The sequence below is a fragment of the Brienomyrus brachyistius genome, chromosome 24, assembly GCF_023856365.1.
Source record: "Brienomyrus brachyistius isolate T26 chromosome 24, BBRACH_0.4, whole genome shotgun sequence".
Classification (NCBI taxonomy): Eukaryota; Metazoa; Chordata; class Actinopteri; order Osteoglossiformes; family Mormyridae; genus Brienomyrus; species Brienomyrus brachyistius.
In genome coordinates, this window is record NC_064556.1 from 4,074,903 (window position 1) to 4,089,577 (window position 14,675).

The 14,675-nt window shown below is 52.0% G+C and overlaps 1 protein-coding gene across 9 annotated transcripts in view; it reads right to left on the reverse strand.

The window, feature by feature from the left end:
• rapgef6 (Rap guanine nucleotide exchange factor (GEF) 6) overlaps positions 1 to 14,675 on the reverse strand; it is a 68,823-nt gene that overhangs the window by 29,746 nt on the left and 24,402 nt on the right. For all 9 annotated transcript variants that reach the window (XM_048995067.1, XM_048995066.1, XM_048995064.1 and 6 more), the window contains one exon: positions 13,917 to 14,060. In XM_048995067.1, coding sequence (XP_048851024.1) covers positions 13,917 to 14,060 — 144 coding nt within the window. The remainder of the gene's footprint in view (positions 1 to 13,916; positions 14,061 to 14,675) is intronic.

Genomic DNA, 14,675 nt, shown 5'->3' on the forward strand with positions numbered 1-14,675 from the left:
TCCGGTAGCCACGGATAACGACGGGGCAAATCGACACTTATCTCCCGCCGCTCCATAATTACGGCACGCAGCACCAGCCGTTACGGGGGGGGGGCGGGACACCCATCCGGCCACCTGGACATACGGCACAGCCCCGGCATAAACAGCAGGTGGGTCACGTTCGCACAGAAGCAGCAGTTCACTATCGGCCACGTGCGAGGCGCACACAGATGGGTCTGACCCCTTTAAGACGACTAGGAGTGAAGACCTGCACCTGAGAACATTGACCCACATTTAGGGAGACAAAGACCTGCAAACTGCCCCCACCCAAGCCACCGTTATTGACAACATGTGACCAAATCATGAAGACTGCACACAGTATCAGTCAAAAGCCTGGACACGCCTGCTTTTCATGCACTGGTCTCTATTTTAGCTAAATTATTCACACTATAGTTAAAGACTTCAAGGCAATGAAATAATACATATCAAATATCGCAAAGACCAAGGGAAGTACTGAACATCTCAATTTTCTCAAAATTTCAACTCTTCAAAACAGCCCCCTTCTGCTCCGATGGCCGCACTGCAGACTCTCGGCATTCATCCACCCAGCTTACAGATGTATCCGCCCGGGATGCTTCTCCAACAGGCCTGGAGGAGTTTCCACAGGTTCTGGGCACAAGTTGGCTACCGTACTCTGACTCTTCAATCCAACTCATCCCAAACCAGCTCTACAGGGTTCAGGTGGGGGGGATTGTGGGGGGCAGGTCATCCGTCACAGCACTCCATCCCTTTCATTGTTCAGAAGATAATACATTGCGTACATAACCTGGAGGGGTGCTTGGGGTCGGCATCTTGTTGAAAACCAAATGATTTTCAGTAGGTGTGTCCAAACGTTTGATTCACACTATATAATGAGTGGTCAACAGCAGCACTATGGCAGGAAAACACAAAACTCAACCATGATCTGTTTTGCCTAAATGTGCATATAACCACAGCTAAATAATAAAGTAGGGCAATGAGCATAAAAATACAATCCCGTCTTCTCTATCCATATAGCTGGCAACAGTAATGTGTAATCAGTCTTTGAAACTGAAGACAAATGGCTAAACGCAGAATCACGCTGCCTTGGCCAGTTAAACTACCGAGGTTTCATCTGAAAAAAGGAAATGAAATCCACCTACCCTGAGAAAACTTGTGTCCAAGGGGCACGAGCATCATCCAGGGAGAAACGTTCCCGTAACCGGCAGGACTGAAAAGCCAGGCTACGTCTTGCAGTCTCTGTCTGTCTGCAGCACCACAAAACCCATTACCTCTGCACCATGACCCAGATGGTAGCGAAGATACCAGCAGCCTGAATCTACAGTGAAACCATGAGACCGCCGAGCGTGCAGGTTGATATCCTGTAAACAAACCGACAGCAGCTTCTCTACGGGAATTAACGGGCAACTCAAAACGAAGGTTCAGGACTATCGAGAAGCCTCATATCGCCTGCTTTGGTCGCATGGATGAAAGGCTTGTCCATTAAAAACGTTAAAGAAGGCGCGCACAGAAAATGTACGTTAATTCTACTGTAATTCACTCTGGTGTTAATTGTCACAGGGTGGTTTCCCTCTGTTAAGAATTACATTTTGCCTTTATCAAGACTGATTAGGTCCACAGAATAAAGGTCACTGCCTTCCACCAGCTTAAAACCACTGACAGGACATTTTCATATCCGGCACGCTGCATTGGATACACTGCAGCAGCTGCGTGCAAACACTGCCGTACACACAAGTGTACGGCACGGGTGTGCGATCACAACATAGAGGAGAAGCTTCAAAATGCATAAAGGCAAATATATGACCATTGACAAGACTGAGCATTAACATTATGGCTTCTGTTTTGACTAATTTCATAGCCCGCTAGCCTCATTGGAGAGGAAAATGAGTCTGCGGTTGCCTAGACCAATCGGAAAATCATTATCTTAAAAATAGAGAGGAAAGCAGGCCAGAGTGGACACTCTCTGTCTGACTGTGAGCTTAGACAGCACTGTGACTCGAACCCTGCTTCTGTCCGCTGCTTGAACTTGCCTGAGGCAGACCCCAGACTCGGCATGGCTGGAAACCACCGAACTTCCTGTTCACGGAACCCTGACGAGCAGTGCGAGGAAGGAGAGATGAGCTTCAGCGTCCAGCACCTGATTCGCGAGTCGAAAGTCCTACAGACAGCCAATAATAGCAAACTTGGGGCATCGACCAAAAGGGAAGAGCCCGCTGAGCCAAGCTAACTTGTGTCTCCAGAGGGTTCACGTTTAAAATCAAGGGTGCCCATCCGTTTCCGTGGCCGGCCACGCTGGTTACGGCCATTCTGGTCGCAGTAGCTTGTCTGAAAACATCCACATCTCCGGCAAAGGCATCAGATCGTCCCAAAGGCTTCATTCAAACAGCAAGCCTTCACACTGGAATATGCGCTATAAGAAATGCAAAAACGAAATAAAACGCCCCCCCCAGGGTAATTTTTAAATATAGTTTGCTAAATTGCAGAAGCAGAATGCGAGGTAAGCAATGCCTTCCATCTTCTTTGAAAGCAGCCTCCAGAATGACCCGAGGAGCAGACAGCTCTGGTCGACAGGAGGTCACCGGCTGGTTGGCCTGGTGGGGGAAGATGGTGGCACAGGAGGTAGTGCTTTCGTTCGGCAACTGGAGGGTTGCAGGTTCGAGCCCTGGTTCCTCCTGACCCCATCAAAGTGTCCTTGAGCAAGACACTGAACCCCAAATTTCTCCCGGTGAGCAGGTTGGCACCTTGCATGGCAGCCTCCGCCACCGGTGTGTGAATGAGTGTGTGGATGGGTGAATGTGAGGCGTGAAATGTAAAGCGCTTTGAGTACTCGTAGGAGTAGAAAGGCGCTATATAAATGCAGTCCATTTACCATTAGCGACACGACAGTGTGGCACCACAGGGCTCTCGCAGGTTAAAGCCGACACAGTCCGCATTTCTCCCGGGAGATCTCATCCTCTGCTCATACAAACACACGCTGCGACCTTTATGCTCAGGTCCTAGTATTTTTTTCTTTCTTTCTGTAGAAGTCTGAGACTGGAAAGTGAAAAAGATAAAAGTCTAATAAAGTGCTCAGTGCGATGACAACTCATCTATAAATGAGGGATCCCCGGTGTTGCGACGAATCGTGTTACGGTTCCGCTGAAGAATAGGAGGTGTAATCAAATGTGACGGCACTGCTGAAGCTCTGCAGATGAGAGCCCACGAGGCCAAGCATGAGGGGAGAGGCGGGAAGGGGAGGGAACCAGCGCTTTAAGACGGTCCTTGTCGGTCCTGCTGGGCCGCGGCATGAGGTCCAATTGGAGTCACTCCTACAGCAGTGTTTCTAATTTAGCAATAGCAAAGCAGTGAGCTGAGGATTTACCTAGCTAACGCGTAAAAGAAATGAATTGAACAAATCACTGTATTAGCGTTAGCATTCCAGGGGCGGTGTGCGGCTCAGTAGGATGCCATGTGAGTGATCAGAAGGTTGCTGGTTCGAGTCCCGGCCTCGGCAAAACAGTCACATGTCTGTGGGCCATTGAGCATAGCCACGCTGTAACCCCCCCCCCCCCCCTCAAACTATGGAGAACAGGATGGCATCAGTGAAGAGAAGCATTCCAGAGTACCTGTACTTCCGCAAACGGCAAATAAGGCATGTTTGCCTTTGTTTGAATCCCAGGGGAGGCAAAGCGAGGCCATTTACCCCTAAATGCCCCTGAGACTGCCGGAACTTGCTTTCTCAAGGTATGTCGCTTTGGATGAAAGCATCTGCAAACTAATAGGCCAAAATGCAGCACTTGGCATAATGCTCCATACGTTGATTTTAAAAGCCATTCTTCTTGAAATTATAAATCCTATTAGCCGGGTTAAGGTTCAAATCACCCTGAGCTTACAAATCCCTTACAAATTTGCATCCCTCCTTCCTGCCCGTAGACAGAAATGCGCACATTACTGCACTAGGTAACAGCTACAGCGCCCTCTCCAGGATCTGTTTGGGATTCCCTCCACAGAAGGAGCACCATCACCAAACACAGACCTGCTCCTAGCCCAAGTAAAACAGGATGCGGGAGGTGGTGAGGCCGGGACCTCCAGGGAAAGCGTGGGTGGGATGGGAGGGTCCTCCGGCTGGGGCTGGGGTTTCCACTAAGCACTCGCCACTTCTGCACGTAAGCGGTGATTGATTATACAGGGTCCTGCCAGTGCGCCCGCAGGGCAGTGATCAGAGAACCGCTCCAAAGAGGAACCGGCAAACATGTGTCAATCCCGGCACGGACACGAAAAATACATTCCTTTGTCAGTTTTATACTGGACAGAAAAATACAAAAAAGAAACAGAGTAGGGCACACCCCAGAGGAGACAAACGGCAGTGTGGGCCAGGAGAGGCTACCAAAGGCTTGTTGGGGATCCCAGCTTTGGAACGTCTCCATCTCTGCGCCCTTCAGAGATTCGGGGAAATGCCATTAGGATCGGGGAAGGGCACAGACGGCGTTGATAATAAAGCACAGCAAAAGTGAAAGCTCTGGCAGCATTCGAGTTTCCTAGCAGGCCTCAGATGGGAATTGCACACGTGGGGGGAGGGGTACCACCTGGCACCATGTCTGGCTGGGGGGCTGGATGCTCAGCAGGGGGGGCTAAACGCTCGTTTAAGTCCGACCTGAAAGGACACTGTATGCCGCTAGCTCACTCACACCCCTACCAGCCACTCACTGACGCCCACCCCTCCCAGAGACCTCACAGATGATTCCTGAATGCTTCCCCTTTTCACCTCCTCTCCTTTGGTTGGACACATGTACCCCCTTTTGGCACACCAGGCCGGTGAGCAGACGGTTCCTAGACACGCTGCCGTGTTCCTGGCAAACCCAGAGGCTTATTTCACCTGGAAGCCATGGAAGGAGCATCGCTGTCCATGCTAACCCACCGTCCCTGGTCACTGCGGCCTGAACTGTGCTTACAGACCCAAAATCACATCTACCTTCAGTACCTGCAAGTGGCCAACGGGGGGCAGTGTGTAGCTCAGTGGGTTAGGACACTGAGCCAGTGATCAGTAGGTCACCAGAGTGATTTTACCATTAAGCACGATCCTTAGACGCTCCAGGGACCAGCTAAGTCTGCTTTCTCAATACATGTCGCTTAGGATCAAAGTGCCTGTTAAACGAAATCTAACATAAAAAGACATATTGGAATCCATGTAGAGACCATTTAAGCCCAACCTCCTCGATTCAACTTCCTCACACTGTTATTTGTTAACTGAAACACGCAGCAAACCCACACTGAGCTCCATGTCTGCGATGCGGTTGAAACCATGGGAATATGGCAGATGTGGGGAGGACCAGAGTGTGGCTGGTAGGAGCCTGCCTGGCATCCAAGGCTGGCTTTCAAAATCAAAACGATGCAATAAACAAGGGAGGTGGGCGGAGCCAACCACAGCACCTCAGACTCGCCCTGCCCAGTGGAAACAACTGGTGATGTAACCTGAAGGAACAACCCAAACAGCTGGCCAGGGCACCAAACCAGCTTCCCACTGTTTCAATGTCCTCCGAAATCCCGGAACCGGGAGAACAATGGCCCTAAAGCCGCCAGGGTTATCTCATGAGATAGCGATATATACCAGATAGGCATTGATTTGCATGTTTCTAAAACATTCAGTCACACTCTATTCATCCTATTTTCCTGGTGCCGCAGCGGATTAAAACCAATACATAAATAAAAGTTTTAATTCACCACCTAGTGAACAGCCCAGTCGTATTTCTGTCCCGTAGTCACTTGGTGGCACTGCACCAAGCTGAGCTGGAATCACTGATGACAATAAGTAACAGATATCAGTGCGTCTACTTTCAACCAGCAGCCCCCAACCCCCAGCCCCAGTGTCTGAGCTGCTTCCTGTCAATAAATATAGGACCTGTGACACCACATAAAAAAAGTGACTGAGAGTGCATGCACGTCGGTTTGTGCACCAGCTCGGTGATTTACACTGAAAGCTGTGCAAAGCCCTGGTGGAAGCGGACGCACTTCATGGGAAGTGATAAACTGCACTGGATGCCGGCTACGGCTCAAACAACAAAACAAAAACAAGCAAACAAACACGGCAGGAAAAAAACGAAACGTGCGATGCATTATTTAGCTTCTGCTATTTGCAACTGTATTATCTGGCAGCGATGGCTAAAAGCTTGAGGAGGGAGGAGGAGGAGGAGGCATGGTATCATCACCCAGAGGCATAGGTGATGGGGATCGATAGCATGCATCCAGGCTGACTCTTCTCTACAAAGACACTGTACATCGTCCATATACATCACAAGTGCATTTTCCACATGCGGATCGGGGTGAAAGACGTCACGTGGCAAATCATTTTTATCTTTATGACAACGCTGTGCGACACAAATGGGGAGCAGTTAGAAATGGGGTCTGAATCTGGACTGTTACCCGCATACAAAGTCAGCAGGCAGAAGCCAGATGTTTCCTCTTCCAGCCTTTCAGCCAGTGAACGTTCTGACTGCAGCTCACGTCCGCTGGTTACAGTCGGCCTGGTGAGTGGCACATCCCAGCTGCGGGTAGAACTGGACTAACACATGACTAATGTGGTTTGCTCGGGGCGAACACTCCCCGAATCACCTCCTCAGCCATTACTCATTCAATGTCCTCCCCGCCCTGGATTGCCAACGCGACAATTAGTCAATACGGTGTCATCTGTCCCCTACTCACCCCATCGCCAAACCCGCCCCACCCTCGGGACTCCCCCTACCCCTTGCTGCTGGATCCAGTTCCACGAGTACCCAAAGGCCCATCATCAAAGTCAGAAGTCCTGCAACGCCATCGATTGCTGAGGCTGCAGGATTGGGCACGCTTCGGCCGTGAGAGATACCCGCACAGGAACGTGCGTTTCTGCATGTCAGGAAACTAAGTCGGTGCCAGTTCCTGGCGAACCAGTTTGGGTGATGGAGTGAGCCGAGGTTATCGTGCGGGATAATTTCCTGAGTAAACGGGGGGGGGGAAAGGAATGCTTACAGACCCCAGACCGGACGTTAACGACACTGACGGTTCACACCAACTCCTACGACTGACCACCAGAAAACAAACACACATGCAAGGCTGAGCTGCGTCACACAAAAGGAACGGTGTATGGCAGCATAAATATTGCTGCCTGAATTATTTATAAATCAATTTCATGGGATTCAGACCTCCGAGTCAAGACGGTTACCGAAGCCCACTTTGTGAAAATTCAAACACAGAAGGGAACATTACTATGGACTGCATGTCCCATTACCTCCCCCTGGGATTTTCGAAAAGGTTAAAGGCAAATCCTGCTACTACCGTAAAGAGGATCCAAACACTACACACCAATATTTACCAGCAGCCCCCACAGGCCACTCTGAAACATGACCATGACAGCAGGAGGCCTGCTCGCCACACACAAAGGCATTAACGGCTATATTCAGCACCTTACGCATCCCGAGGTGATTACAACTCATTCATATTGATTACAGTTCTGGCGATCACACAGGCCAGGCAAGTCACTCCCTAAATCAGCCCAGAATATCAGAGAGACGGAAACGAAACTCTACACACATCAAGTGTGGCGAACACACTCAGAAATCTGTCGAAGTTAAATCGACAGGGATTAACTGTTACTGCTGATAGTTTTCTATACCATAGCTCCCTGTAATAATGTTAAGATATTATAATAAACTCACATTGCTTTGGGCACAGATTTTAAGGGTTGGAGAATTTTTGTGAATCAAATCAAATCATAACTTTTAGATGGACTCGATAAAGATTTTTGGCCCTACATAATTTGGGGCCCCAAACCAGGCCAATGCAACATTGTACCAATTTTTTTTAGGGCCCTTATCACTCAGGGGCCCTTGGAATTATTCTAACTTTCCAATATTCAAGTCGCCCCTAGACTAAAGTCGAAAACAATAAAAAGAACATTTATAATCCATCCGCAAAGTTGATGACCCGGACTTCGACACACATCCCGCTAACCAGACTGACGTCATTGCCTCAAAGCTCATTACACTCGGACAGTTAATTAGGACACAATTAAGACAAACATCTTGGAAAGAAAAAAAATTAAAAATCTCAACAAAAAGACATAATTTCCCAGGGCAACTGGCTCATTTCACACACTGCGAGATGGACGCTTAGCGTGGGAGAGTTGAGCATCTCCAAAACAGCAGCCCCGAGCAAGACAGCAGCACTATCTGGCAGGAGGTGAGGTATTAAAGGGGGGGGGGGGGGGGGGGGCGGGATCTTTAGGGACGGGGGAGGGGTCACTGAAGATGCGAGTGATGTCTCTGGGGTTGTCTTCTGTTCCTGAGCCTCAGCTGTGATCCCATCAGAACTCGGGCACTTTAATTAGTGAAGGAGAAGGGTGGGGGGGGGGCAACAAGAGTGGCTGACAAGGTCAGGGTGAGGGAGCAGACTGCCTGTTGGGACGCTGGAGTGGTTTGGGGCTGCGGCGAGCTCAGCCAGGATGGTGACAGTACAGCCAATCAACGGCCAGTGCAGCCCGGGAGGAGATCCTGAAGCGGTGGGCCGGAGCATTTTCCCCGACGATACCCGGGGCTCGGTTCCGATCTCAAGACCCGACGAACAGTGACCCAGGACACATTTGCATATCAAATTCCATCTCAAACAGAAGCATCTATCTTGCAGGTTTATAAGACGGCAGCAAAATGAAATGCGGGAAAAACGAGCAGCCGCAAGAGATACCGTATCTTTCACATGGTGAAACGCACAGACGTGATTTGGACGCCAGATGTGAATGTGAACTGGAACAAGGGGATGGAGGTGGGAGGGAGGGTTACAGCATCACTTACTTTGGAGGACCATGGCTGGAGGCAGTTGGCATAGCAACGGACGAGGAAAGCCATTTCCCCAAGAGAAGGGGAAAGTTTTCGTTTTTTTCAGAGCGGAAAAGGGAAAGGCGCCCAAGGCCGGTTGGACTCGTCCAGGGTCACGGTAAGATGGATCAGCAGCAGAGCAGCTCTCTAGAAGTCCAAACTCGGATTGGGGGGGTGAAATAACACACACGTAGCCGGGTGAGCTGCCACTCTCACAGGTAAAGCGGAAGATGAAGGCGAGGAGGAGGAGCGGCAGAAGCGTCACAGAAGTCCGGAATCTCCGCTCCCCTGCAGCTGCTGCACCATGCGCCCTTTCGCTCGGGAGGGACTCGGTTCAGCTCCCCCGAACTTGCCGAAGTTCAGTGTAGCCGCATCCAGGAAAGCCCTCGGTGCAAAGGGAGCCGGTCCAGCAGCCTTCAGGTGTGCCTGAGCAGAGTCCCTCTCCAAACATCTCAGACAAGCAGTGAACTCTGGGGGAGATCCCTGGATCCACCACCGAGGGAGGGAAAGAAGGCACCCGGGGAAACCCCCCCCAACCCCCACCCACCCACGCCCCCAACCCCACGGCCTCAGCGCAGGCACCGGCTCTCGCCCTACGCCGGCACGCGGGGGCCCCTGTCCATCGTCCGGAGTAGACTACTTCGATCGTGTCGCCCGATGCTCACCGGAACCCCCCCCTTTTTGGCTGCGCTCTCGGCTGCTCCCCCCGCAGGATAGCCACCCGTGGACTAGGAGCTCCGCTGTGAGGAGGAACCTCTAATAAGGAGCCAGAGAGTGGGAGGAGAGAGAGAGAGAGAGAGAGAGAGAGAGAGAGAGAGAGAGGGGAGCAGAACGGATGACATCACCTACGCAGGAAGGGTGGGGGGGGGGGGGGGGGGGGGGTGTGTGCTGGCCGTCTGGCAGGAGCGGAGACGGTGCCGCTATTGATCCAGCTGCATGCATAGGAACAGCCGCATCTCCAAAACAACAGCGACGGCGGCAGCAATAATGCAGCTTGCGCACGCAGGCCTGGTCACCAGGCACGCGGCAGAGACAGGTCTGCGCATAGCGGCAGATAAATATGCTAATGTATGCCGCTTCTCACAGCAGAGACAGTGTGGCCCCCGGTGGGATCTGTAACGCCCAATTATTCCAACATAATGATCCTGAATCCAAGAGCGAGGCATCCCCACTCACAATGGGTCGAGCTCATCTGAAAGCACGTCCTGATGGCAATATTCATGTGCGATTCACGTTTCACATGACCAGCAGCCTGGCATTATTCCAAAACTCAATACAGCAGAATTAATATGCACTATTAAGAGAGGCTAAAGCTCACAGATTGCTAAAAAGACAAAGGCATAGCTTTCAAAACACACATCTGCGTGGCCCTGCACCCCTATTGGCCAGCACCGGCACAATAACGAGAACTGAATTCCATTTCCTTCTGTTAGCCCTGTGGTAAGGATGACATCATCCCTTTCACAAGCAGCCAATCAGAGGCCAGCACATGGAGCTCTCTGGAGAGTGTCACCCGTAAGAAAAAGTACAGAGAGTGATCGGCTGCAAACGCTGGAAGATACCCCCATCCCCCCTCTTGTGGTGGACCTGTCAGTGTAGGGATGCCCCTCTCAAACCTTGGGGAAAGAAGTCTGGCAAGGGTGGTAGGCTAGCAGATGCTGCTTACAGTGAAAATGTGCAGTTATCTGTAGAGATTGCACGTGCCCCCACCCCCCCAAGCACATGTGTACACACGCACGCTCTCATCTTTTATTTAACACACCCTGTCCTCAGCACTCGCCCAGCCAGCGCCATAGCGATTCTACCCGCACCCCCCCCCCCCCTCCCGAGTACGTGCATGTGTGCTCGCCTGACAGTCCGTCTGTCTGCAGCTGCATCTGGGTCAGCGTGCGGTTTGCACCTTATACATGTCCGACTTGGGCCCGCAGCATGGCCACCCACTGAATCCGCAGTGTGCTATTTGCCTCACATGTGCGTCGCTTTGAACAAAAATGCACCTGCTAAACAGGCAAGATGTAAACATTCTTACAGCACTGCAGTTTCCCCAGCTAACAGCATCAGGCATCTGTTAAAACGCCCTTTGGTGAATAACTGACCTGGCAGAGCTACTCTCATCCCAGTGAGGGTGGGAGGGGGGGTACCCTCAGTCAGGGCCAAATGACGAAATGATGTCACACAGTCACCACATCCATGTCCACGTCCAGCACTTGGCTCAGGTCCCTCATTAGCATGGTGACCTTTGACCCACAGATCCGCCCACAAACGCACTGCATCACTGTGTGTGGAAAAGCAGATTTCCCCCATCCGTTCTTCAGAACAATAACATGACCAAAAGCACAGGTCGGTGTGCTGAGGGCTGCAGGCCTATTGTGTCCACAGCTACTCTGGCGAAGGAATTCCTGTGATTTTAACAGGGGTCTCCACACCCAGTTCCGGAGGGGCCCTGAGCAGGAGGCAAGGCCAGGATCACCCTCCCCCCAGCACTCATGCGCCGTATTCACTTTTCCTTCCTTCTGCTGGGGGAGGCTATTTGCTAGTGAACCAGCTGCTCACAAGCAGCTCAAGCACTCCCTGGGGTACCGTGAAAAGGCACCCCAATTACAACATCGTACAGCTAAGTGTGCCGAAAATACAAGCCATCCCCTGGGTGCAGAGCGGGGGCTCGGGAGGCTGAAAGGTTACCATCTCAACTCGGGGACGCGATCCTCTAAATTTAGGAATGACAACGGCGGCTGGAACAGCGGAAAGGAGATCTGCCAAACCGTCAGCCTCAGAGCCGATCGCGAAAAGCGCTGAAGCTGTCCTGTAACACCTGCTTCCTGCTTTTCCAGGAGCAACCACGCGTAAACGGGGCCTACTTCACTTCCGTGTCTGCGACCGCTGGCTTCCGCCACACGCGAGACAGTACAACCCCTCGCCCTGGTTTTCGTGTCAGGTTTCATGCTCTGGCACTCTGGGGTGACGAGAATGCAGCGGCGACATCACGACCCGCGTGTCACATTTGTTCCAAGTGGATGGAAGGACGGTTCCTCGCCATGGTGGCACATGGGTGATGTCAACGCCAAGCGAGAGTAATGCAACAAAAATCGCCGACATTTGCCAAGTCGGACAGCTTTGCGCAAGACGGAAACGCCTCTGTCATCACTGGTGAAATCCCCGTCTTTCTGTATGCCGCTCACGGTGCCCCGATCTCAACCAGTGTGGACACCCAAGCGGCGAGAGAAGGACCCATGCAGACAGGAAGTTCGATACCACAGACTAACGCAACACGTCTTCTCCCACGTAACGGCGCAATTTTCCCACTGCAAGTGCAGCCCCGATGATCTTCAGCTCCCGGCAGATCTCTATCTAATAACCTTATTCTTTCCTGCGGCTTATAAACACTGCAGTAAACCCCCTAATATCTGCACTGCCTTGTTCTACGGCGATGGCTGCCTGGGTATCTATGATATATGGGACAGGGGTGGCGATTAAAAAAGGGCATTTCACTACCAGTCACACTGAAAGCAGAATAAAGTGACATACAAACCACGTTACCATGTGGCAATACAGCTGCGGTAAAGGTATGTAATCCACCAAATATTCTCATAACCGAAAATACGTAATCAGCCAAACATTTAACTAGGGCAGCCAGTCGATTGCTGCATCATTTACACTCCCGCTGCTTTTAATAACACTGGATATCACTGGAGCATCAAAGGAGAAGGTGCCATTGGTAAAAAGGTTGTCGAGCCCCCTCCCCACTGAGAAAGACGCCCTTTCTTTCATCACTGAGGGCTAGAGTGGCCACCAGCGAGCGAGCCACCAATTACGGTCTAGCGGACCAGATTAAGCCGAGACGAGCCTTGCGAACACAGTCCGGCATCCACTGGAGTCCATTAGCGCGTTACCACATCAGTGGGGGGTCGCCAAACCTGTCTTTAAAAATGGCAGCGTGATGATAATGTGGGGAGGGGGGGGCATCTAAACAGGCAGGTTCCTCAGTGGTAATTAGCGGCACTTACGTCAAATGTCAGGGTCAGTTCCAGAATGGCAGCGGAAACCAGATCCGTGACGTCAGCCCACAACAACATCAAACCAAAGGCTGAGGCAACTAACATTTACAGAGAGGACGGTCCCGAGATCTCTCAGCCTACGGGCTTAAAGCCCTTTACAGTGGAGGCCAAGGAGGACTGGAATCATCACAATTCATTAAGGGCATCAGGGTAATTATCAATAGCCAATGTTTTGGGACGTGGGTCCGAGAGAGACCGACACAATATGATTTTGGGCGGGCAGCAGGTAACCACCGACCACCACACTGAAGCGCTCTGCTGCCTATTCACTTCCACTTCTGCTGAAACACCCTAATCAGCATTTACCAAGGCTTTCCCCTAAAGATGGCCCCAACCGTTGTCATTCATTCCAGACTGGGCCGGTTGGAACGTGGGCACATGCAGGCTGACGCGACTTTGGGGGAGGGAATCGCCAAAGGAAGATTCACCAACTGCCACGTCGCACCGGGGTGATGAAATGTGGTGCGAACAGATTACGGAGAAACTGTAACTGAAACTCAAATCGATCCTATCGACTAGAGCTGGGCATTTGGGGGGAGGGGGCGGGGGGGTCCCCTCGGCACATGGTGAAATTTAAGAAACACCCCTAACGGATTTCCCGACAAGCACATTCAGTCATTCTGTACATGCCGATTTGCTTCAAAGAATTAATTTAACACGCAGTAGGCTTATTCTGTTTTTTTAATCTGCCAAAGCTCTACTGCCCTAACTACCTCGATCTTTGCATGCATATTTAACGCTACTTATTTTACCGCTATGAAACGCAAAGGGGGGTGTGGTAATGTCACACAGATTCTGTATGTCTTAATTTCACTCAAGTGCCTCTCAGGCTGCACCAGAACAAAGACTCACTTTTCAGACCTCAAGCACAGAAGGGCCCTCAGTGCACTGACACGTGCAACTCTTGAAAACACATGCCCCCCCCCGAACAGATGGCAACAGCACTAAACCAGGGGAACGATCCCACGATCCAGACAGCGGCGGCGGGTGGTGGCGGGGAGGTGCCCGAGAGGCTGCTCACCGCCTGAGTGCCCTGGGCGTCCTGTCCGTCTGTGATGAGCTCCCTCTCGCCGCGATGGTTGACCTTCCGAAAGCGGCGGCGGGACGAGCGCAGTGGCGCTTCTCGCTGCAGCTCGCCGTCCTCGCCCTCGCTGGTGTTCTCCACCTGGAACACATGGTCGCCAGGGTCCTGGTTAAACATCCAGTTCCTCCATAGGATGGAGAGCCGGTGTAGTTGAAGCAGGCTCATCGGGGAGGCAAAGAAAGGGGGCGGAGGCTGAGGGCGGGTCGCGGAGGGAGGCCAGGCGTGGGGCGCCGGCGATGGTAAGGCACGGGGCCCCCTGTCCTCAGTTCCCCCTTTCCTTCTCTCCTGCGGGCCCTCACTCGGGTGAAGAGAGCAGTTAGTGTCAGCCGCCTTCTTGTAAGCGCGGAGCAGGTCTTGCGAAGAGGCGGCTGACGCTTCCTGCACGAAGCCGTAAAGGAACAGATATCTTCTCTGAGATCTGGCTGCACGGTATCACAGATTAAAACCTCGCAGGCACATTCCGCCACCCCATCCTCTGGAGCCTCATCTCTCACGGCGCCCGCATGTCCTTCGAAACACCCCCCCACCCCCCGTCTTCGAAACTTTTAAAGCTCCTGCGTCGATGTTTAAAGAGACGCGCGCTTGCGTGTTAACCAGCCGCGCTGGCAAGTCCCCGGGTAACACTGAGGAAACAGGCAGCTGCTCAGCAGGCAAAGTGGCGTGCTGCGGCGGGGGGAACGGGCGGGGCCGGCGCTC